The 24,959-nt window shown below is 35.1% G+C and overlaps 3 protein-coding genes across 5 annotated transcripts; 1 reads left to right on the plus strand and 2 right to left on the minus strand.

Moving 5' to 3' along the window:
* Positions 1-259: 259 nt before the first annotated feature.
* On the minus strand, positions 260-6,419 carry LOC110601757 (mitogen-activated protein kinase 15). Of its 3 annotated transcripts, XM_021739042.2 has the most exons (12): positions 5,693-6,418; positions 5,296-5,369; positions 5,106-5,196; positions 4,175-4,583; positions 3,910-4,037; positions 3,742-3,801; positions 2,941-3,090; positions 2,640-2,795; positions 2,349-2,560; positions 2,149-2,250; positions 1,862-2,022; positions 260-1,123 (listed from the first exon to the last, which is right to left on the minus strand). In XM_021739042.2, exons 1-12 carry the CDS (start codon positions 5,714-5,716, stop codon positions 837-839), a joined length of 1,854 nt encoding a protein of 617 aa, XP_021594734.1. In that variant the 5' UTR covers positions 5,717-6,418; the 3' UTR covers positions 260-836. The 3 variants fall into 3 exon arrangements, with proteins under 3 accessions (XP_021594734.1, XP_043807019.1, XP_021594735.1); XM_043951084.1 differs by lacking the exon at positions 2,941-3,090 and having other exon boundaries at positions 5,693-6,419; XM_021739043.2 differs by lacking the exons at positions 5,106-5,196; positions 5,296-5,369 and having other exon boundaries at positions 5,693-6,415.
* A 2,268-nt stretch (positions 6,420-8,687) lies between these two features.
* LOC110602456 (endo-1,3;1,4-beta-D-glucanase) lies at positions 8,688-11,986 on the minus strand. The gene is made up of 7 exons (XM_021739986.2): positions 11,704-11,986; positions 11,016-11,037; positions 10,411-10,537; positions 10,018-10,108; positions 9,752-9,841; positions 9,105-9,205; positions 8,688-8,954 (listed from the first exon to the last, which is right to left on the minus strand). Exons 1-7 carry the CDS (start codon positions 11,849-11,851, stop codon positions 8,814-8,816), a joined length of 720 nt encoding a protein of 239 aa, XP_021595678.1. The 5' UTR covers positions 11,852-11,986; the 3' UTR covers positions 8,688-8,813.
* Positions 11,987-15,981: 3,995 nt separating this feature from the next.
* On the plus strand, positions 15,982-24,650 carry LOC110602314 (mediator of RNA polymerase II transcription subunit 33A). The gene is made up of 12 exons (XM_021739802.2): positions 15,982-16,448; positions 17,382-17,492; positions 17,771-18,118; positions 18,321-18,634; positions 18,729-18,820; positions 19,216-19,576; positions 20,455-20,665; positions 21,312-21,426; positions 21,598-21,759; positions 21,901-22,561; positions 22,826-23,032; positions 23,356-24,650. Exons 1-12 carry the CDS (start codon positions 16,174-16,176, stop codon positions 24,468-24,470), a joined length of 3,972 nt encoding a protein of 1,323 aa, XP_021595494.1. The 5' UTR covers positions 15,982-16,173; the 3' UTR covers positions 24,471-24,650.
* Positions 24,651-24,959: the final 309 nt, after the last annotated feature.

Raw genomic sequence — 24,959 nt, forward strand, 5'->3', positions numbered from 1 at the left:
TTTGGCTTTCTATCCGTAGCAATTGGATTCAATTTAGATATGTCATTGTTGTTAAAGTATTATAGTAACATTAAAATAATAAAATGGTTGTTTTTTCCTATTTTGAAAATAATACTGAAAAAAGTTGTTTTTTTAAAGCATTTCTTTTCTTGAAACCGAATGCATAATGAAACCTTACACCAGTAACCACTGATATCCTAGCTAAATTTTGCATACTTTGCAGGAATATTGAAACTCGAGGTGAATTCCCAGTAGGAAATGAGAAAATGTTCGCTTTACCCACAAGAAACCTTTGATTGATGCTGCAGAACAGATTTGCTATGTATGCAGCTACTTGTTCATAATGAAGAAGATCATTATGTCAGGTATAAAATAACAAAGCAGAATGATACAACAATCAACAATTGAGCTTTGGCCCCGAGTGAGGGGACAATAAAGAAGTTGCTTACTTCTAACTTCGAAAACTGAAAAGAATATTTTAACTAGGCATGTCAATCCATCCCTTTGTCTTTGCTCATTCACGTTATCATACATCCCCCTCCGGCTTATTGAGCTAAATCAGAGAGCTATATGGTCATGAATGGTAAGCACCAAAGGACCCGTTCAACTGAAAATTAGTGATCAATTACATTTTGCTGCCTAACGTCCTCCAACAGAAGTCCATTCCTCAAATCTTCTCATGCAATTGAACTGGTTGAAAAAACCACTAAATTACAGCATTAGAAACATATGAATTCACTTTGGCAGCATGATCGGTCCAATTGAATTTGCTTCAATGACTGTCACTATTACGCTCGTTATAGGCAGTCAGAGCATTCAAGTTTGCCACATTAACATCAATACCAGTGATTCCCAGTTCCACCTTGAGCTGCAGCTACTTTCCTTGCTGTGTATTGAGGCTTCGGCTGCAACCCAGTGGAGCCTTCAACCCCATCATCTTCTCCCCTTTCATTTTTACACACTGGATTTCTTCTTGGATATGAACAGTTTGCAGCAGCATATTGAGTTGAAATAGCTGGATTCCTGACCATCCTTCGCTGTTCAAGAGCTTCTGCTTTTGCAGCCACTCCACAATTGTTATAACGCATTACTGAACCAATAACTTTCCCAGGCCTTGCAGCACCTGCTGGAGAGAATACTAATTAGTCATCACTCATCAAAATATCAAGTAGCACAAGAGTTCTGGAACTAGGTCTACAGGCAAGTATGAGAAATGGACAGAAAATGCATGCGCAACAACCTAAAAATACCTCGAGTTCCATTACATTGTACTGTTGCATCATAATCCATACGTTCAGTCAAGAAAAAGAAAAGAAACTACATTTTACCTCATGTACTGTGTCTACAGCAAGAAGCTTACTTGATTGGGTTCCAGTAAAGAGAAGAATAGGACTTTCATGTAAGCATCTTGACTCATGCTCAAAATGAAGTTAGAAATTTGGCATTGAAACATGAAATTTGGTAGTTTTCAATTCCTCTTTTAAACATGTCACACAGTAGATATTGAGCAATCCTATGTTTGATAGACAACAGACAAGCTGACAGGCTTTGAAACAATGTCATAAATAAACCGTTTGACATAAAAACCACTAGTTAGAAAAATAATCCAATAATTTGACTATGGAAAGAAGGATGACATTTAATGCCGATATTTAGTTCCTTAAACAGCCATTTTCACTTGTACCAATAATCTACTTGAAGATCTGCATACAGAAGTATCATTTGAAACTTCCACAAGATGATACAGCATACTAAGGTGGATTCAGTGAGAACACAAGACTCCATTCAATAAATGATAGAAGAAAGCAAGCAGAGAATATTCAAGAAAACATGATGGTAAACAAATGCAATTAATTCATACCTTGAATACTTTCAGGAACTTGAAGGGGAAGCCTTGTCATTGGGATCCCACCACTTCGGTCCACGTGTGGCTTCTCAATATCTTTGATGGAACACTTGGAAAGATCATTTGTGACTTCCACCGAGTTCTGTACTGTATTATCTGAATATAACACACAGGGCCTGCATGCAAAGTTTTCATCAATGCAGTGGACCGAATGCCAGATTTAGATAGATGGCACATGACAGTGCATTATCAGGGCAAAAAAAAAAAGATTTTAGAGAGAGAGAGTGCCACCATGGGAATACCTGGGCAAGGATGCATGCTGCCTCTCAGGTGGAGCAACAGTTGCACCGTTTCCATAGTGTTCCTCAAGGTAAGCAAATTGCTTCTTAAAATGGTCAACAGCACTGCAGAAGAAAATGATTTTTATGTGAGAAACTGAGATAGCTCAAATTATTAGAATGTTACAATATAAACAAACAATTCTAACTCTATGATAGAATACCTCGGATACATGAATCCTGTTGGCTCTGAACCTTCCAAGTATTCTTTCAACATTTTAGGATGGTACTCTAGAATTTCTCTGTATATGAGCTCTCGCACATCTTCCTTGGTTATCCTTCGCCTCTCAAATTCAAATTCCATCTTAGTAACTGGTTGAGCAGAAGGCTCTCTCTCAACTTTGGCCAAACCCTTAAAATATGGATCGGCAAGGGCCTAATAAAATGGAGTACAATGCTCCATCAGAGAAGCAGACATATTATCAAAGTAAGACTAAGAGGTGCAAAAAATTTACCTCTTCAGCAGTGGGTCGATCCTTGGGTTCAAATGCCAACATTCTTTCCAACAAACGAAGTGCAAGAGGATCTGCATTTGGAAACTTCTGAGAGAAAGGAATAGGTTTCTTCTTCCGCATGCTGCTTAAATATCTTCGAGCTTTCTCATTGCGCACCTGTTGATATAATACTAATGCTTCAGCAAAAAATTATATAGACAATGATATGAAACAAAGACAGTGAATGATAAAAGAAAACAAAGACAGTGAACCATAAAACGATCATTGCTACACCAGGGAAAATGAATCACAAGAAACATACCCTGGCAACAGCTTCAGGTGATGGCGTTCCCAACAGATCAGTCATTAGATCCAGTTGGTGGACAACATTTTTCCCAGGAAAAAGAGGTTTTCCAGTCAAAAGTTCAGCAAAAATGCATCCAATGCTCCATATGTCTATTGCTGGTGTATACTGAAAATATAACAGAGACTATAACTAAAGGTGCCAAAAGAGATAAAGTAATAAACTAGTTTGCTTTTTCAGGAGATAATTGGTGACTCATTTACAAGACAAATTCACATGTGCAATAACAGGTATTGTGTTATGCATGGCCGACATATTGATGCAGTATTGGAAGAGAATTAAGTTTAGGAAGTTTTAGAGTTTTATTGTTTAGCAATTCTTTTATTATTCTACTAGTTTTAGTATATTATTTAGGAATTACTTTATTTGATGGAAGGTGTCTAGTTAGTTTTTTAAACCTTATTAAAATTGAATAGAGTTCCTAATTCTTAACACAGGATTACAAAACTCTATATATAGGACTTGATCTTCTATTATTTGCTAGTTTTGATATTATTGACAATTAAATATATTATGGTTCTCTTGATCCCTTTTCTCTTCCTATTCTGCATGGTCACAAAAGAAATGATCCCACCCCACCCCCCAACCCAAAAAAAAAATCAAATGAAAGACACAATAATCAATTGCTGCATTCGGTGTTTAGTAGGTCCACAAAATGTTGTAAACCAGAAAATATGTTCCGCATAAGCAGTTAATAGAACATGAGTCAAAAGATTTATATAGTATCATGCACATGACAAGGCGTAACATTTCTGGCACCTTTGAGAAAAATGATCCACACAATTCAGGAGCCCTGTACCACCTTGTTGCGACATAGTCCTGTGCATAAAAGAAACAGAAACAATAAGATCTCAAACAGTATTAAGGACCACATATATAACACTTAGTGCATGGAATTTAAATAATTGCATCATAAAGAATACTTACTGTCCAGAAAATTGCAGTCGGGGTATCATTAAATGCTACTCTTGCAAGCCCAAAGTCACAGATCTTCAGCTTGCAGTCAGCATTTGCTAAGATATTCTTTGGTTTAAGATCCCGATGAAACACATTGGCTACAAGACCATAGATGAAAAGGAAGAAAAAAATCATGAATATTGCACTAAAAAATTATGCAATGCAAGTTCAACTAGTGCCACCAATAATAGGTTAAGAAAAGTTATAAAGAAACTCTGGAGACTATGCCAATCACCTGTGTGTATGTATTTCAGGCCCCTGAGAAGTTGATAAAGGAAGAACTGATAATGTTCTGGCGTTAAATCATCATTTGCTTTAATAACTTGGTGTAAATCAGATTCCATAAGCTCAAAGACAACATATATGTCCTTAAATTCCCTTCTGGAAGGAGGCAACAAAATGTGCTTGATTTCCACTATATCTGGATGACGCAGGAGCCTAAGAAGTTTAATCTCTCGAAGTATGCGAGTGGCATCAGAAACATGTTCAAAGATGTCATTTATTTTCTTTATTGCAACCTTTTCTCCAATATGGGTATCATATGCAGAACAAACAACGCCATAGCTTCCTTTACCAATTACTTCCTCTATTCTGTACCTGCTCCCTTCACCATATTCAGTGAAGAAATCCACATCAACAGATGACTGCAACACCACGTTAGAAGAAACCATTTTAAGAACATGACATTCACACCAAATGAAAATCATAGTTACAACTGATTTCATTTGTATGATCAAAAAGCAAAACCAGTACATTTTTCTGCACTACATATACAAGTAGCATGAGCAAACGTTTTTAGTATCAACAAAATCAACATATGTATTCCAAACGCTCATCATATTTGGAGAGGAAATGTAATTGAGATCATGTCTCCATAAGAAGCACTTCAAATTGTCGCATTTCATGGCATAATATATTAATTCAGTCTAATACTTAAATTTCAACAATGACATCGAGCTTTGACATTCAACCACGATTTCATTACAAAGCCAGCTAAATTGGACACAAAATTCTAACCAAAAGTAAAATGCAAATGCAAACAAATATGATATGGTTGATCATTGAGAAAGGTAGAGATGGTCTCTATGTAAAAATATAAAAAGAAAAAAGAGGTACACAAAATTACTGCTTGGCAAGTGAAATTTGATTATGGCCTATGATAATACCTTCATGAATCTAAGTCCACCACCACCATCACACCCCAGTTCCCCAACCAGAAAAGAAGAAATGAATGAACAAACATTTGTTGTGGTCATCCTTCCATAAACCAAGAAGTTGTTGTGCCTCACATATTAACCATAATATTAGATGTACAAAAACCAAAATGAGAAAGGTAAGATTTGTAATCATGCGTACATTACATGGAAATGGTATTCTAGTGGGACCTGCCACAACTTTGCAATGGAGACACAAGCATGTGTTAAAGAAGCCTAGACATGAACATGACAAGCTGTTACCTCACAACCAAATATATAGGAATTGTACACCACATTAGAAGAAATATCCAGTACAAATGGGACCATAAAAGTAACCAGAGGAGAGAAGACCATATTGAACAACTTGAAATGAATAAAAATCCCAAACCTACTAGAAATGTGGATTTTGGGAACAAAGAAGTGAGCGACTACAGATTCAAAATCAACTTTTTACAACCCAGACTAATCATATTGATCTTGCTACAAGAGGAACCGGCTTATATAGAGCTGTATAGATGTATAAACTCACAAATACATAAACAAATCAATGACTTTACCTTCTTTCTTTGATCAGGCTGCATCTTAGAAACAAAGCATCAAAAACCTCGACGACGATTATCAAGAAAAGCTTGTACCGTAGCTCCACTCGGAATGAAGAAAAAGAATTAGTCAAACCCAGTTTAACTGAGGCCTAATAAGATTAAACCGGTCTAAAAAAGTTAAGATCAGGAAGAACCCAGCAAAGCTGAAGATTTCACAGAAAGAAAAAGACCCAGAAAACTAAATTGCCTCAGACAAAAAAGATCAAAAAGAAAATCAGGAAAGCTTATAAAGCAGTAAACTTTAAAGTATCTGGAGCTCAAGTGACTGAATTTGAAACGAACTTAATTTTGAGAGGTAAGAAAACACGGAGAAAAGGGAATATAGGAGAGTGTGTCGCCAAAAAATATGGCGGAAACTAAAATGTGGTAACTAGAAAAAGAACGATTACAGATCAAGGCGAAATGGGTGTTGTACAATTAAAGCGGATAATACTAAATTTTGGAGAATCTAAAGCAGAGGCGATGATCACTACTCCTAATTCTATATTTTCTTTATGACTTGCTTTAGAAACAATAGGAAAACAATAAAAGAAAGATAAAGTTGGCAGAGCAGAATGATAAAAGTTCTTGTTGCTGCGGAAATGGCTATGGATCTTGAGAGAGCTGAATATCAAGAAAAAATGGTGTACTTGAAGTTGAAGGCTTTTTTGGAGAGGAGAATAATGGGGGACGAAATGAAATTTTGGATTTTATTTTATTAATTATCAATTTTCTTTTTCTTTTTTTTTTTCTTTTTAATTCGGTAAAGGTAATTAAAGCGGGATTGAAAAAGATGCTTAATGATTTTCGGGTTAAAAGACATCTTTGCCACCCAACATGGATATATTTTCGAAAATGCCCAAATGTAACGCTGGTTTTTCTCTGAAGATGGAAATTATATTGGAAAATAAGATTTTTTTTTTTTTAAATCTCCTGAACTCTAAAAAGTTTTCAATTATATCCCTATTTTATTTGTTAAATTCTAAAATAAAATAAAAAAATAAAAAGCAAAATATGTTGTATTGTAATTTGCTAAGGATAATGGTTAAAGTGTATAATTTGGAAATTGGGAATTATTTTTATCACAATAGCTAAGAAGAGATCGGTGTCTGTAGATATTCACATCATTACTATATTAATGATAAGGTGGATTCATGTGCACCTCCTCCATTCACCGCCTTCATTTTTATTCATATGCCACGTGCTTTTTCTTTTTTCTTATAATAACAAAATTTGTAATTTTTATTTAGATTTAATTTATAATATATTTAGAATATAAATAAATATAAAATTGAATTATAAATGTTAATTATAGGGATTTATTTAGACAGGTGTGTGCAGTGTGTCCTTAGAACAGACATTTACAGATAAGGAATGGATGGAATCCCATCATTTGCATGTGCATCACATGGCTTTTCGAATCCCTTTGGTTTAATTTGTAATTTTGCTTTGCGGTTTACAAAGCTCTTCACCCCATATGATTATAAACACGTTCTCTGGGATATACCAACATTTTCATATCTTATTATAATCACATTATTCTATTTACTTATTAATTATATATATTTAACCATTAAATAAAAATAAAAATAAAAATAAATTTTTAATTAATTATATAAAATTAAATGAATTTAAATAATGTATAATGATTATAAACTCGAAAGGATTATAAATATTTTTGATTACTTTTTTTCGAGAAATTGTAATTTAAGTATATTAATCATTACATTTTCAAATAAGTTTGAAGGAAGAAAAAAAAAAAGAAAAAGAAATAAAGGGTCTCCTCCCAGGAGCTTGGAAAGCATCATTGTCAAATGGCGCAATCGTAGAAATACGAAGAAGACAGGGGCAAAGAGAAAGATGCAAACCCCAATTGGTATCAGACACCACTGTTAAAATTGAAAAAATTATCAATTAAATTAATTTAATATTTTAATTTATTTTTTATTTATTTAAATTTAAATTAATTTTTAATTTTAAAAATTTTAATTATTTTAATATGATTTAATTTTAATAAAAAAATAAAAAATCAAATTGAATATATTAATGATAATAATATATTATTTTTAATAATATAAAAAAATTAAATTATAATTAAAGTATTTTAATTAAATTTTAAAATATAAAAAATAAAAAAATTATTAAAAATTTAAATTAAATCAAATTAATTTGATTTTTAATTAAAAATCGATTTAAGTTTTATAAATATTAAATTTTTAATTTTTAATTTTTAATTTATTTAATTTAATTTTAAATGAAATTCATTAAATCTTTATTAAATGTTAGAGGTAAAAAAAAAAGTTTATATTAAAAAAAAAGAAAAGAAAAGCAGAGACTTTAATTAAAAACATAAAAATGAAAATTTCAATATTGTCTAATTCCACGCGCTTTCTTTATGATGCAGGCCAGTGATTGCCCCTCTGGAGCAGGACCCACATAACTGGCAGGCCGCTACGTGATTGAATCGGTAGCCGAGCGTGTTCTCCACTTGCTTGATAGCGCCTGGGGTCCCTGTCCCCAACCTTGTGGTGGTGGTCGTGACTCGTGGCTATTTACTGGTTGCAAGAGCATCCTACAATTATTCTTAATAAAAATTCGGATAATAAATTACGAAATAAATTAAAACAAATAATAATCGAAAATTGTACTAATAATCTGGTATTTCTCAGCGGGAAGCCTTTTGGTAGTGAAGGCCAACAAGTGTATGAGAGCCATATATTTGGAATTCCGAATCAGGCATTACTGTTAGTGAAGAATCAAGTTCTTGAAAGGATTCTGAAGCTCTGCAACAGCTACATCTAAAGCTGCTTGAGAATAAGGATCTTCTTCAGCTATGCATCAGCATATTCCTGTCAGCCCTACACCAATAGCTCAAAACCATTTGGAGGCTCAGCTAAAACTTTGGACCACTTTTACACAGGATACTTTGCAAACCCACCAATTTCGGGAAAAAAAAGAAAAGCTCTCCCAATAAAATTAGCCAACAGGAAACTTATCCTTTTATTTAACAGCATCATAACAAAATGCAGTACTTTTAACAAGACCATAATTGAAGTTCCACATAATATATGCAATCTTTATTGTTCTCACTAGTGCTTCATTTAAGATGCTTGGTGAACCACTCCAACAAGTTTCCATGGGCCTCTTCTGCGTGCTTCACGGCAGTTTCATCTTCAACATTATACCTCACTGTCCACCCATGAGCCACCTTCGGAAATATCTTCACATGGCAGTCAACCTGCGATAGTGCAAATTATTGATTGTCAAACTGAGAATAGAAGTTCAATTTCATATCCAAGATAAATTTTCTTCCACAGTTTGTAAAAGCAGAATTTTGAGCACAGGAAACCAACATATGCTGCAATATGAACACACCAACACTTCCTACCTCAGGCTTTGCAGTTAGGACCTCTTCAAACTGCTTCACAAGTGTTGGCGGGGAAAGTTGATCAATCTCGGCTCCTAGTATTGCAATAGGAACCTCGACCGCTGCAAGTATACAAAGTATAATAAGTAATTAACTATAAATTAATCATTTTGCTTATAGAGTAGTCTCCCATTCCACTATGTTCCCCTTACAGATTAATACCCAAGATCCCAGACCTAGTGCAAGATTATCAAATACTAAAATTTCCCTTTTTTTTTTTTTTACTTTTAAAATGAACCCAAAAACAAAGGGCTTCAACAAATATGGGCATTCAAGGAAGTACAACAATTTAGGGAGCAAACTGGTGTCTGCCAACCTGGTGCTAAATTACCTAGGGTTTTGAAAATAAAATGCAAAGTGAGATAATTGGAATCAGTTCAGCAAAATAATGGCCTTTATCCATAAGTGATACTAAGAATAGCAAACAGTCGTAATAACAAAGGCAAATGATCCTTCAAACATGATGGAAGCCTGTCAGGACTTTCACATAGTATAAGGGACAGAAGCTCAAAATGAAGTTATTTTAAGTTGCTTCAACTGTTAGGAAGTACAAACCAATGACCAAAAGAGCTCGAGAGCCTCTGCTAAAACAATGGTATAATTCTTACCCTTGATATCATCTACAGAGACAAATGAAGGATGCAATAGCACAGCAGCTTGGATAAACTCAGGTTTACCTAGTTGAACTACCACCTTGGCTGTGAAGAAACCAAAAGACATTTGTGAGCTTGAGGAATATATTGCAAAATGAGCAAATCTAAATATAAATTTATTTTGCATCCAGTTAAACAATTTATTTGGCACATAAATTTATCTGGATATGGGAAGAATGAGTGATAAGAACATAGAGCTGAGGTAAAAAAATGTAACTTACCACCCCAACAAAAGCCTGCAGCTCCAATTGCAGATACACCTTTACCCTTTAGAGCTTCAACAACAGGTTTGGCATCTTCAAATCCCTTCTCCTGCAAGGAAAAAAAAGTTAAGACATTGAAATTTAGAAGTTAGCATTAGAATGATTAAGATTCCTTAATAATATGGATCATAACAAAGATTAGGACTCTAAAACGTTAGCAAATATAGCCAGGTGTGAAAAACAAGAAACCAAGCTGAGCAGCAACTTCTGCATAGAAATTCAAACAACTTTTAGACATGCAAAAATCTTTAGCAAAGACCTATAGATTTTGTTTCACAATGAAACCAGTGTAGTAAACCCAAGGGCACAAAACAATGAAGCAGAGTAAAGTAGCACATATTGGAAACTTACAGGTCCATGATCCTTTAACCAAACTTGTATGGGCCTCTCAGAATTATCAGGGGAATAAGGATCTCCATAGAAGAAGTCAGGAACTACAACATAGAACCCAGCAGCCGCAATCTTGTCTGCTAACTTCCTGCATAGCAGAAATTAGCTAGCATCAGCTCTCAAATGTTATCATTAATATGAAAATAACAGCAAATTACATACAAAAACATATAACAAACAGTACATCATTCTTTTTGAGCTCAACAGAAGCAAATGAATGAATTTCACTTTTAGAAATATAAAAAGGTCTAACATTTGGATTGTGTATGTGTCTTTACCCCCATCTTGCAGACATGATCATATCCAAATAATAAAAAAACCCACAAATCTATTTTATTTATTCATCTTCACTTTTATTAGGGTTTCAACCTTTTGATTTCTTTCAATTGGATATTGACTCTGAAAGGAAAAAACACACACACAAAATAAAGATAAAGCATCTTCCTCCAGAAAAAAATAAACCTTATAATCATCATCCTTAGTTTTTCCGGGGTTGACAATGATACTAAAAGTCTGATAATTACAAGGGAAAAGAGCAAGAGAGTGGGAGAGTTAGCAAGCCATACCTCAAGTTTGGAGCTTCATATCCTGTGGGATCAAGACAGGCAAGTAAGGTTCCAAGTGATAATCAAAATTCAGACATCAAAGTTCATAATTTTTACTTATCATCTAATATACGGGAAAGAACCCCAACACCATAAAGAAGTTCCGAAACCCAACCAAACTATATTTTCAAAACTATTTGCTGAATCAAAAGAGGCAATCTCACACTATATACTATCAAGAGAACTGATTTATAAAGTCTGGATATATATCAAAATCTTCAAAGCCAAGTTGATGGGTTAAAAATTTGAGGTTTTTAAAAGTTGTCAGACCTTCAAAAAGCCTTACCTCCTGTAAAATCCTTTTGTTCCAAATAAACTCACCACTTTAGGAAACCAAAAAAACCTCCTCAAAACACAGTGAATAAGTAGTGAACCAAAACAATTGAACAGAGAAGGGAAACGAGGATAGATTTTACCATCAGTTTCATCACAAAATAATTAAACAAAATAGAGGAAGAAAAAAAATAGAAAAGAAAAACCATTAGGGATATCATTACCAAAACTACGGCCAATATACCAAAAACAATCCCGGAATGGGCAGGCAGAATCACCAAGAAATTATATTGAACTAAAAATAGAAAAAAACAAATAAAACTAAGAATACAACAGAGAGATTATGTTGATGATAGATAACGAAGCAATGGAGTACCAAAAACATCAGGGATAAGAAGAATGGCGAGCTTGGAGTCAGAAGGGCCAGTGACATAGGAGTTGAGGCCGCCCACTTTCTCAACGTGGCCGGCTCCGCTAGCTGGGTTTAGAGTTGGTGGGTTAGCACAGCACTGGGGTCCTGACATTCTCTTTTCTTCTTCTTCTACTGTATCAATTAAACCAAACTTCACTCAGAATGAGATCTCAAAGAGAAGATGACGGCATTGATAGCCGTACCTAGTCGGAGATTCCATTTAATCCCTGGATTGTTCCCCTTATTTTTTTTTTTAATCTTTGCGTCGTCTCTTACGTCATCAATTTGTTTGAAAACAGATGGATAAGCTTTAGCCAAGTGTAATAAAAAATTTCTATTTCTTTTTTTGTCGAAACAAATTTCTAATTTAAATTTTAGCTTTTTTTTTGTCGAAATTTATTACTTATATAAAAATTTTTATTTGAAATAATTAGGCATGGAAAATAAATTCATTGAATTATCGTAGTTCATATTATATAAAATTTGCAACTTTGATCGTTTAACTTAATTTTGAGCGTATTTAAAACTTGAAAAGCTCATTCATAAATTATTAGTAAAAACAGATCACTTTGCCAACTTAATCCTTCAATTTCTTTATTTGTCAGTAGCATAACTGTTCAGCAATTAAAAATAGTATTTATTTCTCTTAAAAATGCAAAAAAGACCCATTTAATTTTGAAGTTCATAATTTACTCTTAATTTAAAATTAAATACTTTATAATAAAAAAAATTTTCTTACAATACTAATCCAAACTTATCTGCGAACGAGTGGTGTTATACAAATCCTTCTGGAAGAGTTGAAGGACATATCCTTTGCCTGTTTCCGTTGACCAGGTAAACACCATAGGACCATCTCTATGAATGTATGGGAAATTCCATATTCACCCACTCCATCATAAATTCAAAATATATAAAAATAATTTTTATATAATTTTTTTTTTCATGGAGGAGTTCATCCATTTTTTTATATTTTGAATTTAAAATAGACTGAATTTAGACCATTTTTTAAGTTAAGACTTTGTATGTTTCAAAAATATAATTTTAAAAAAATTTCTATAAATAAAATATTTCTCATTATTTAATTTTCATATTAAAAAAATTTTAATTAAAAATGTTAATTCCTTATACTTTTAATTTTATATCAATATACCCTGAATTGTTTTATTTGGTAAGTATCAGTCTGAAGCCATTCAGGTACATGGGTCATTTCTTTCCATTGTATTATTTTAGGGCAAAAATTTGGGTGCATTGTGCTAGTATCCTGCATCCTTGCTGCTCCTTGGAAGTAACTGCACAGAAACTAGTGCTTGACCATGATGTTGGGAGTTTTGTTGTCAAATTTCCATCAACGCTCGCAATAATTTTAAAAATAGCATTCAGATGAGAATGCATACAAGATATGTGGTGTTGTTCTTGGTGCATGCCCTAAGTCATCAGAATGTTCCATCATATTAAATGTTATGCTGACTTGTGAATTAGGAGAAATATTGAAAATAGAAGCCAAGGATTTTTTCACTTGATAAATTTGACTTTTGACCCAATGTGTTGTTGACCTGTTAAACCACTACTGTAAACTCTTATAGACACATCAGTTTTTCTTGCTCTTATCTTGTTTTGTTGACCTTGCAGAGGGAAAGCAGATTTTTTCTGAGAAGGTAGGAGATTATCAAAAGCAATCTTTGTCACCATTTTGTTTGAAGCATGCATCAAATCCTGCCATGAGTTCATGAATGCATCTGTGCTTGGACATTTCTTACGGAGGTTGGATACTGAAATTTTTTGCTTAGAACTTTATTTAGGTGGGAAATTGTTTCAAAAGCTAGCCAGAAAGAAAGATGATCCCTCAGGCCCGCCTCGCTGACTCCATCAGGATATGCTTATCCACCATCTTCATTGCTCATTGAGTTTAGGCTGGTGGTTGTGTAATAATGAAATACATTAGTGCCCGCTTATCACCAAGTTTTGGTCTTGAGAATCATTATTTTATCATAATGCCACATGTTTTTGTCGGTTTCCAAGCTTGTGTTGGATAGGATATTTCATTAAATATTATTCTTACATGTATGGTTATAGTTATGTTTTTATGAAATGTCCATATTGTTTTCCAGATCAGTGTATTTTTTAAGGACAATATTGGGATACAGCAAGCAAAGTATAGTGATCATAAACACCCACGACAACCTTTTTTCTTTTTGTGGTGGATGAAACAAATGGCAATTAGGCAGCCTGAGGGAAATATCTTTAGGATTTTTTTTTTCAATCGCATTTAACATTCTATTCTGGGACTTATTTTTGTTTTTTCTGAAACTGGACTAAATTTTTTAAGGTAACAATAATATTTTAAAAAATCATAAATTTATATATGGGAGAACTCATAATTTTGTAGTATATGATTTTAATATTCTCTTTTAAATCTTTACAACTTTTCCCTTCTTACTAAATAATAAAAACTGACAAAAGTTTCAAATGAAAAAATTTCTTACATCTTGCTCAAGGAAAGCATAACAGTATATATTAAAAAAAAAAGAGAGAGTTTTACTTGGCTTGATAATTTGACATTGTTTCAGCGAAGTTGTCATTTGCCTTGATTTTCTTATTCCAAAGAAAGTGATCCATCTCACCTGCTAAATCGGTAATACGTTCAGCCCCTATTTCCCATTTCAATGTCATTGTTTCCACAATGCTCTGTAAGCTTATGTCATTCACAAGCAAAAGCAACATCCTGCCATTTTTCTTTCTTTGGAATAAGAAAGATTACTAATTACTAGCTTAAAATTGGATACCCAAATTTGAGATTCGCATGATATATTTTTTAATCGATTTTCTAAATGATGAATATAAACTCAATTATGATTGCTTGCGTTGGCCGTCTTCTTGGTTCAGTTTGGTAGAGGCATGTTTTTATGAGGATTTAGATTTTTTTTTTTTTTTTTTTTTAAATATTGAATTAATTGGTAGCATTTCATTTCAGGTGTTTACTAGTGCAGGGGGTTGGTAATCATTAGCAAATGCATATTAAAATCCATTAATGACTTTTTAATTAAAAGAGACTTTTGTTAACCTCCTCCAACTTGGATTGGATTGGATTGGATTCTCTCATAGTGTGTAGTTATAGAGTTTGATTAATCCATTTCACCAACCTCACTTTCCTAATTATTCATAATCATGCATGTAATTGAATTCCCCCTCTTAACCCCTCTTATTTGGCAATCTAATTATATTCATTTATTACTGATGTTTAAGATTTCCCATAATAATTAAATAATCTTATTTTTAAAGGGTTGTTCCATAGCTTCTTATTTTGTGATTGAACAGCTTAAAGAAAAAGAAAGGATAGTAATTTATTTTTGGTGAAATATATTTGGTAGGATGGTTGAACCATACCTATTAGGAATACAAAGAATCCTTTTCAACTGGGCCAGTATCCCTAACTGGTTTAATTCACTAGTGCTTACCTACCTTCAGGCATCATGCATAAGTATAATATATTAGTTGCATTTTGATTGAAAATTTTTTATTATATTTTTCAAATAATAAAATAGAGAGAATTATAAATAAGCAAAAGGATAAAGCAGAGTCCACTTGTACTTTGCTGCCAAAACATGGCCCCCAATCAGAAAAGGGAAGGAGAGGCCTAATCTTTCCATTACATAAAGCAAAAAAAATAGAGATAGCAGCATCATGAGCTTGTCCAACCAACCCTAATGATGTGATCATATCATCCCCCCAGTCATCATCTTCACCAACCCCTACCCACTAACTCTCCCTTTGCTTTCCATTTTCCCTGTCCACCAAAACTACTTCAGTTTTCAATTTTTTTAAATATATCTCCACAACTCCTATATCTTCCTCAATTAGGTCTTCATTTTTTTAGTGCCAAGTTCTGGATTCAAGCCTTTCATTGCAAAATTTATAAATCATTTGTGCTCAGTATGTCATTATTTATTTAATTTTAATTAAGTTAATGCATTTTAATATTACTTAATTGAAATAAACTAACTATCTATTAAAAAAAGATGGTCACATGGAAAGAAAATTAAAATATTAAGATATGCATTTAAATATAATATTTTGTATACATTAAAAAACATAAATAATTATCTTGAAATTGCAATTAAGACCAACTAGTGTAATGACCACTTCGCCGGCGCTCCCACTATTTTCAACTGAAACGTGAAAAGCAGTTAGATCCAATATGGATCTGAGATTCCTCTGTGGGTCATGTCTCTTTGCACTATTGAAATGACAATTTTTTACCTGTCTGCTCCATATTTTATATTATATTCTCATTACTACCCCTCTCTCTCTCTGCTTCTCCCATTTTATACCTGAACTTCATACACCACCCACCCATTTCTAGGCCACCCACTCTGTTCCATATCACCTTCAATTTCTGTCTCAACTGAAGCAAAACGTTTGATATATCGCCCAGAAATGGCTGTTTCTTTTGAAAGCGGGGTCTGGGATTGTGTTATAGAGATAACCAAGGTGGCCCAACAGAAGGGCAGTGATCCTCTGCTCTGGGCTCTGCAGATATCATCAAATTTAAGCTCTTATGGAGTCATTTTACCCTCTCCGGAGTTCGCAGATGTGTTGGTGTCTTACATTTGTTGGGATAACAATGTGTCCATTCTCTGGAAGTTTCTGGAGAAGGCTTTGGTGTTTAAGATTGTTCCGCCTTTAATGGTTCTTGCTCTGCTTTCTGAAAGGTTTTTTTTTTTCTTTGGCGTTTTTCCTCTGTTGCCTTAGCTTTTGTTCTTTGATAGGTCTGTGTTTCTGGATTTTTCATGATTATTAATACTGTTTAGCTGGCCTTGCATCTGAAAAGTGAAACTTTTAGCTAATCCAGATTGTTGTTTTAAGCTCTAATGAGCAGCTTACAGTCAAAGTTCAGTTATTCACCTTTACCTTTCTAAAAATGGAAAAAAGAGTGTGTTTTGTGTAGGTTGTCAAATACATATCAGTACTGGGTCATGTAGCTTTCTCCAATGACGATTGCATTGTTTTCCTGCTTTTAAACTTATTTACAGTTTGACATTGGCTCGTCTTGTCAATTCTCTTTTTCTTTGTGCTCACAAGTCACAACAAGAGGAGGAAAAAAAAAAAAGGGAAAAAGTTGGAATTGAAAACTGAAAGATGTAGTTTTTGTCAATGTATGTTCAGCAGAATTCAATCGGACTTAGTCAAGCAACTCATTAAGCTTAGTCCTGTGGACTCTTAAAATCTGTGATTCTTCTTCTTCTTCCCCCCCCCCCCCCCCCCTTTTCTCTGGGTTTGGTTCTGTTATGGAGCTCATAAAAGTGAAAGATTTTGATTTGTTAATTGTTATCCTGCATTCCCTATGCTAAATCGTGGTGTTAGTTTCTTGCACAGTAATCCGTGGTATATGGCAATTTTGTTTCATCTATATACCACTTGACATGTTATTCCTCATTTTGATTTGATTCTAACACAAAAATTTTCCAATCTTTCTTTAAGAATTTCACTGTTCATGTAGTAATTGCAGGTTTGATTTTGGAATCGCTTAGATCCCATTTGACTACTGAGTTGTTTATGCGATTCCAGGATTGTATTCGCAGCTCAGGAATATTTCTAGTCTGCAACCTCATTTCTGGCATTCCTGATATTATTTGTTTCCACAGGGTTATTCCGTGTCGACGTTCCCAACCAGTCGCATATAGGCTTTTTATGGAACTGCTTAAGAGATATGCATTTTCACTGAAGGCTCAAATTAATACTCCAAATTACGCAAAGTGAGTTCTAACCTTCCTATTGCTATAGGTAACTGCAATTTAGTTTATGCTTTGCTTGCTCTGGACTGTTTTCTTGCAACATGTTCAATTGAAAAGTCACTGCTTTCTAGAATTCACGTATGAATAAAATTGTTTCAATTGGTTCATATTATTCTTTTGCACACTGTACTGTCTGGGTCTAAATAAGATCATGGGGACCGTTTCTTTGTTTACTTTTTATTTTTTTAATAAGGATTAGTTTACATTCCTATTTTTTTCTCTCTCTCTGGTTTATGCAGGGTCATGAAATCGATAGATGCTACTCTCCATTTATCCCAGAATTTTGGTCTCCAATCTAGTAATCCTGGGATCCTCATGGTTGAGTTTATCTATTCAATTGTTTGGCAGTTGCTAGATGCATCATTAGATGATGAAGGATTGCTGGAACTTACCCCGGAGAAGAATTCTGGATGGGCAACAAAACTTCAAGAAATGGAAATTGATGTCCATGAAAATTATGATGAGAAGAGGGCTGAGCATCTTGAGAAATTGCAAAATCTAAATACAGAAATGGCTATCGAGATAATTGGTCTATTTCTGAAAAATAAGCTGACTTCAAGGATCCTTTACTTGGCACAACAGAACTTGTATGCATACTTTTACCCTGTAGTACTTGCTTCTAAAAATTTGTTATTCAACCTTTTCTCTTTTTTTTTTTTCTTCCTTGAGGGATGTCATTCAACTTTAATTGTCTGCTAAAGCATACTGGATGTATCTGCTTTTTCATGTTTGGTTTTGCCAGAGATTGGATAGCAAGGTTTTTCCTTGACCTTAGTTCTGTTTTGTTAGGCCCACGCATTGGGTAAGGTTTGTCCAGCGATTACAGCTTCTTGGAGCAAATTCATCAGCATTAAGAAATTTGAAAACTTTAACAGCTGAGGATCTTCTGCAGTTAACTTCAGGATTAGTATTGACTCAAGAATCAAAAAAAGGGTCACTGCAAAAGCTTCATGCAGTTATGGCTTTAGGATCTTTAGTGTCTTCTGCGGGTGTTTGTCATGGAGCTACTCGTTCTGCTCTTTGGCTTCCTCTTGATCTAGCGTTAGAAGATGCCATGGATGGGTATCAGGTTAATGCAACAAGTGCCATTGAAATCATAACTGGTAAGGCCAAGTTTCCCTTGGTCCTCAAAGTATTCTTTTAATTATAATGTAATATAATTTCAGAACTTACCAAATAAGTATTCATGTTCTGCAGGTTTAACTAAAACCCTTCAAGCAATAAACAGCACCGCATGGCATGAAACCTTCTTAGGTCTTTGGATTGCAGCTCTCCGTCTTGTTCAAAGGGTTAGAATTTGTTATAGTCTATCTTAAAAACTCTCCCCATCAAGTACTGTAAAAGGAAAGGATTACACACAAAACACACACCCACATTTTAGTATATAAAAAAGAAAATTAATTAGGAACTCACATTGATTACTTATTAGAGCATTCAAGTTGGAAGTCCTTTAAGTCTTTGTATGTTTTTTGGTCTAGAAAGTTTTAAGAGAGAGGGGAGAGAGGGAGTGTTATTGAAAGAGGACCTCTATTTCAAAATTTAGTGAACTTATTGTTGCACCAGGCTTGCTTTATTCTAGAGACTTCATTTTTGTTATGTGGAACAAATGAATGTTATTTCCTAGGCTTTCTTCAATAAAAGAATCTTTTTCTGTAGCTTATAAATAATTTTTGTAAATTTTCAGGAAAGGGATCCCATTGAAGGCCCTATCCCTCACCTGGACACTCGCTTATCAATATTACTATCCATCATACCCCTTGTGGTTGCTGATATTATTGAGGAAGAAGAAAATGTGCCCATTGATGAATCAGAATGGAGTTCCACAAACCAATGGAAGGAAAAAAGGGTTCCTGGAAAGCGCCGCAATGATTTGGTCTCCAGCTTACAGTTACTGGGTGATTACCAAGGCTTGCTGAGTCCACCCCAATCTGTTGTTTCAGCAGCCAATCAAGCTGCTGCAAAAGCCATGTTGTTCGTTTCTGGAATCAATGTTGGGAGTGCATACTTTGAGTGTATCAACATGAATGACATGCCAATCAATTGTTGTAAGTTACTTCCAGTCCTTATTCATTGTGATGGTTCTTTTATTTTGAGGGATGTGATGGGTTTTGTTTTCTCCAATGTGATTTTATACTTTTTGAATCTTCTTGTGTGCTCTGTGAAGTTATCTTTTATGTACTGGGTATTTGGATGTTGATGTCCAAAGCAGCAATACGGTGGGTTGGTAGCTTCTACTGGTTATTCTATCTGTTACCTGAGCAAAAGGGGAAAAAAAAAATGGAATAGAACTTTTGGTATTGTGTAAAACTGCTGCTTAGCAACAAATGCTTAATGGAAAATTAGCATGAAAAATATAGCAGCAGATTCTAATGGTTTCTTTGGTTCAAATATATTCCATTTATCCATGAAAACCTTAGATTATGCAGATCTCTCCTGAAGAATGGTATTATAATTCCTTAGATGAAAATGGAACAAATATCTACAAATGAAGAGATAGTAAGGTGCAATATACCTGCAAGTGCATGTACATTCATTAGAGTGCATGCATGATGAGAAGCCAATCAGCGAGCCTTTTCTATGCATTGCAATGCAGAAAAAATTTGTGTGGACAAAGGTCAAGGATAATAAGCAAGAACTATACTTTTGAACCTTAATATGAGCACATCTCCTAGCTTGCATGACAAATTAAGTCTGGACTTTGAGTTGGAGCATTTGAATTATATTGTTTATGGTATTCTTGTGAAATTTGTGGTTTCCATTTGTGTTCTTATCTCCATTTTATGTTTTGATGTTGGGGAACATTTTCTTCCGATACTTGTACCTAACACTCACTCCAAGTGAACCTATAGCTGATGATACACTATGCCAATATTTTCAACATAATCTGAGGTTTCTTAATATTGCTGTATTCTAATTCTTTCAGCTGGAAACATGCGCCATTTGATCGTTGAAGCTTGTATTGCCAGAAACCTATTGGACACATCATCATATTTCTGGCCAGGGTATGTGAATGGATCCATCAGCCAAATACCTCATAGTGTGGCATCTCAGGTGCCTGGTTGGTCGTCATTCATGAAGGGGGCCCTACTTGCCCCAGCAATGATCAGTGCCCTGGTTTCGAGTCCTGCTTCAAGGTACTTATGTAATTAATTCATCTACACAATGTTTTGGTTGGTTAAGCGTTATGGTTTTGTTCTAATGTGCCCGTTCCCTTTTTATGGTTGTAGAAAATTCTCATTAACTTTGCTTTGTCCTTTAAGATTTAGTTTTAAGTGGCAACTTCATGTAACCATTTTTTTTGCCCTTCAATCAGATTCTGGAGCATGATTATTTGTTGCAAAGCTTAGAAATGATTAGGTGGGTAGTATTGTTTCACCATTCCAACATGATAAAAGATTTTAGCAGGGTCCTGAATTGGTGAACTCCAAATTCAAAGCTTGAAAACAACATGCTCAGTGCCCCAATTAATTTTCATCCAGTTCATTCAATTTTGGAAATCAATTAGTAAAAACCTACTATAAAACAGCATGTCACAGAATTGATTATTCTTTTGGTTGTTAATGTTCCAGTGCCTTAAATATATATCACTAGCTGCAACATATAAACCCAAGAGTATCGTCCAATGTGAGTAAATTTTAGTTATCATCTGATTTCTTTGATTTTGGCCTGGTCTTCAGTTACTTCTTTTTCTTTCCTGAAGTCAGGTATATCAGATGCTCTTTTTTGTAAACTAACCAAGGGTAAAGCAACTGAATTTTAAGCTCATGGATTTGATGGAAGTTTAGCAGAGCTCGAGAAAGTTTATGAGCTTGCTGCCAAAGGGTCAGATGACGAGAAGATATCTGCTGCTACAATTCTTTGTGGGGCGTCCCTTCTTCGGGGTTGGAATATACAGGTAATGTGTCAGATATTTTCAACAGAGGGCATAATTTTGAATCCAGTTGCTCTAATATACAAGGCAATGCTTTCTGGTGCTCAAAAACTGTTTTGCAGTGGTGTTTTTGTTTGGAGATAAAAGTTGAACAATTAACCATTATAAAAATGTTAACATCTAATTTTTTTGCAGGAACATACCGTTCAGTTTATTACTAGATTATTGTCTCCTCCAGTTCCTGATGATTATTCTGGGGTCGACAGCCATTTGATAAGCTATGCTCCAATCCTCAATGTACTTGTCGTTGGACTAGCATCTGTTGATTGTGTTCAGATCTTCTCACTACATGGCTTGGTATGGTTCCTTTTTACTAATCCGAATATCTTCAGCACTTTGGGTAGAAATTATTTTATTGCAAGGGGAAGGTTAGAAATTATTTAGGACAATGACTTCTTCTGCTTATTTTTTGTTTTCACTGTGTACTTTTCTTTCCAGGTCCCACAACTTGCATGTTCATTGATGCCAATTTGTGAGGTTTTTGGGACATGTGTGCCAGATGTCTCATGGACTTTGCCCTCAGGGGAAGAAATATCTGCCCACGCTGTGTTTTCAAATGCATTTGCACTTCTTTTGAAGCTATGGAGATTTAATCATCCTCCTCTTGAACATGGAGTTGGAGATGTACCTACAGTTGGATCCCAGCTAACTCCTGAATACCTCTTATCAGTACGAAACTCCTACTTAGTCTCTTCCGGAAACGTCCACAAGGATCGAAACAAAAGGAGACTCTCTGCGGTTGCAACTTCATCATCTCCGCAACCAATATTTGTGGACTCATTTCCAAAATTGAAAGTCTGGTATCGGCAGCATCAAAAATGTATAGCATCCACCCTCTCCGGTCTTGTTCATGGAAGCCCTGTTCATCAGACTGTCAATGTGCTTCTTAACATGATGTTCAGAAAGATTAATAGAGGAAGCCAGTCTTTAACTACTATTACTTCTGGAAGTAGTTGCTCCTCTGGATCTGGAAATGAGGATTCTTCTCTGAGGCCTAAATTGCCTGCCTGGGACATATTGGAGGCTGTTCCTTTTGTGGTTGATGCAGCATTGACAGCCTGTGCCCATGGAAGGCTATCGCCACGTGAATTGGCTACAGGTCAGTCTGGTTTGTCCCTCTGATTCATCTTTGTTGAGAGGCTCATTTGGACAAACTAACAATTTGTAGAGCTGATATTCTGAAAAGTTATGCCTGAGAACCTGATGGCTGCTGGCAATGCTTCCCTATTGTTTTTTTATTGTGACGTGTCGATTAGTCATGAATTAGCCTTATTACCTTCAGTTGATATAAATCCAACCTTTCAGTGAAAATGAGCTGCTGTTCATTACAGCTCTTATCAATTCTGCTTTTTTGAACTTGCAGGGCTTAAAGATTTAGCTGACTTTCTTCCTGCATCTTTGGCAACCATTGTGAGCTACTTCTCAGCTGAAGTAAGTCGAGGTGTTTGGAAGCCAGTATATATGAATGGTACAGATTGGCCAAGTCCTGCTGCAAACTTGTCCAATGTTGAGGAAAAGATCAAGAAAATCTTGGCTGCTACTGGTGTTGATATCCCAAGCCTTGCAGCAGGTATCATTTTCCTGCCATCTCTTTTCTGTATGCTTGTAAAGTTATAAACTTATGATTATTTTGAGGAGTTTTCACATCAAGAAAATGAAAAGAAGGGTAGGCAATTGAGAATTATCCATCACAGCATATCTGGCATATACAGATAATTCATAGTAATATCCAGATTTATATGTTTTCACCAAAAAAAAAAAAGAAAAAACAGATCCAGATATAGAAGTATCAAATTCCTAGTTTATATGGTCATGTTGGTATAGAAATGATTATTGTCAATTAAACTACAAAGGTTTTCTTTGATATTTTAAAAAAAGACATCATTTTTGCAGGAGGGAGCTCCCCAGCTACACTTCCCTTGCCTCTGGCTGCTTTTGTGAGTCTCACCATAACCTATAAAATTGACAAAGCCTCGGAACGATTTCTCAATCTGGCTGGTCCAGCATTGGAGTCACTCGCAGCTGGTTGCCCTTGGCCGTGCATGCCAATAGTGGCTTCTCTGTGGACCCAAAAGGCTAAACGCTGGTTTGACTTCCTTGTGTTCTCTGCATCTCGTACTGTTTTCCTCCACAACAGTGATGCAGTGTTTCAGCTTCTTAAAAGCTGCTTCGCTGCCACCCTTGGTCTTGGCACCACAGCTATCTCAAGCAATGGTGGTGTTGGAGCACTTCTTGGCCATGGATTTGGTTCTCATTTTCGCGGTGGGATTTCTCCTGTTGCTCCTGGAATTCTTTATCTACGTGTTTACCGATCCATTAGAGAAATTGTGTTCATTACAGAAGAAATTATCTCTCTCATAATGCATTCAGTGAGAGAAATAGCTTGCAATGGACTTCCAAGAGAAAAAATAGAGAAATTGAAGAGACCAAAAAATGGATTGAGATGTGGACAGGTTTCTCTGACGGCTGCGATGACTCGGGTGAAACTTGCTGCTTCACTTGGAGCTTCTTTAGTATGGTTATCTGGTGGAGTAGGTTTAGTTCAGTCATTGTTCAAAGAAACTTTGCCTTCTTGGTTTATTGCTGTTCACAGGTCTGACCAGGAAGAAGGACCTCAAGGGATGGTTGCCATGCTTCGGGGATATGCGCTTGCTTATTTTGCTGTACTTTGTGGAGCTTTTGCTTGGGGAGTTGACTTGTCATCATCTGCATCAAAGCGGCGTCCTAAAGTCCTTGGTTCACACATGGAGTTTCTAGCAAGTGCACTTGATGGAAAGATATCACTTGGTTGTGATTGGGCAACTTGGCGATCGTATGTGTCAGGTTTTGTGAGCCTAATGGTAGGTTGCACACCTTCTTGGGTGCTGGAGGTGGATGCAGATGTTCTAGAGAGACTGAGTAAAGGATTGAGGCAGTGGGACGAGGAGACGCTTGCCCTGGCTTTGCTGGGAGTTGGAGGAGTTGAGACGATGGGTGCAGCTGCTGAACAGATAATCGAGGAACAGTGATTTCCAAGTCTTTTTCCAATTCCATTTTTAACTCCTCTAGGTTAGTAGTTTTACTCTTTAACATATAGTTGTACATTAGCTTACTTCTTGGAATATTGTGCAGTAACAAACTTTGTAATCCTAGTTTGTATACAAATGGAAGATTTTCGCATCTTAATAAAGGGTTAGCTTGTGGAAAAAGGCTTGTTATGCAACAAAAGGTTTGAAGCATCAAACATGGAATCTGGTAGGAAGAGTAAACTGAATCATATCCATGGGAAAGAGCTGCACATTCAGGGGCTTTTTGCCTTTTTCAAGTTTTAAAAAAAAATCTCAAATATTAGTCCGTAGAAAAATTCAAGCACAAACATGTCTCTGAATCACTTCTTCATCAGCATCATCGGATAGTTTATTAAAAATTTTGACTAATCAATTTAATGGCAAAAAATTATCATATATTATATTAGCTTAAGGTAAGAGACTTAAAAACTCTTGACAATATATCATCCA

This window comes from Manihot esculenta, chromosome 15 (genome assembly GCF_001659605.2).
Source record: "Manihot esculenta cultivar AM560-2 chromosome 15, M.esculenta_v8, whole genome shotgun sequence".
Lineage (NCBI taxonomy): Eukaryota > Viridiplantae > Streptophyta > Magnoliopsida > Malpighiales > Euphorbiaceae > Manihot > Manihot esculenta.

Coding starts and splice junctions, on each gene's coding strand:
- LOC110601757 (XM_021739042.2), bottom strand. CDS start 5,716: ATGCAGCCTGATCAAAGAAAGAAG. Junction 2,023..2,148: donor CAGCATGCATCCTTGCCCAG/GTATTCCCATGG, acceptor CTTTGCATGCAG/GCCCTGTGTGTTATATTCAG. Junction 1,124..1,861: donor AGTTCCTGAAAGTATTCAAG/GTATGAATTAAT, acceptor TCTCTCCAGCAG/GTGCTGCAAGGCCTGGGAAA.
- LOC110602456 (XM_021739986.2), bottom strand. CDS start 11,851: ATGTCAGGACCCCAGTGCTGTGCTAACCCACCAACTCTAAACCCAGCT. Junction 10,109..10,410: donor GGTTAAAGGATCATGGACCT/GTAAGTTTCCAA, acceptor TTTTCCTTGCAG/GAGAAGGGATTTGAAGATGC. Junction 9,206..9,751: donor CTCTGTAGATGATATCAAGG/GTAAGAATTATA, acceptor GTATACTTGCAG/CGGTCGAGGTTCCTATTGCA.
- LOC110602314 (XM_021739802.2), top strand. CDS start 16,174: ATGGCTGTTTCTTTTGAAAGCGGGGTCTGGGATTGTGTTATAGAGATA. Junction 17,493..17,770: donor AATACTCCAAATTACGCAAA/GTGAGTTCTAAC, acceptor TGGTTTATGCAG/GGTCATGAAATCGATAGATG. Junction 23,033..23,355: donor TATCCCAAGCCTTGCAGCAG/GTATCATTTTCC, acceptor TCATTTTTGCAG/GAGGGAGCTCCCCAGCTACA.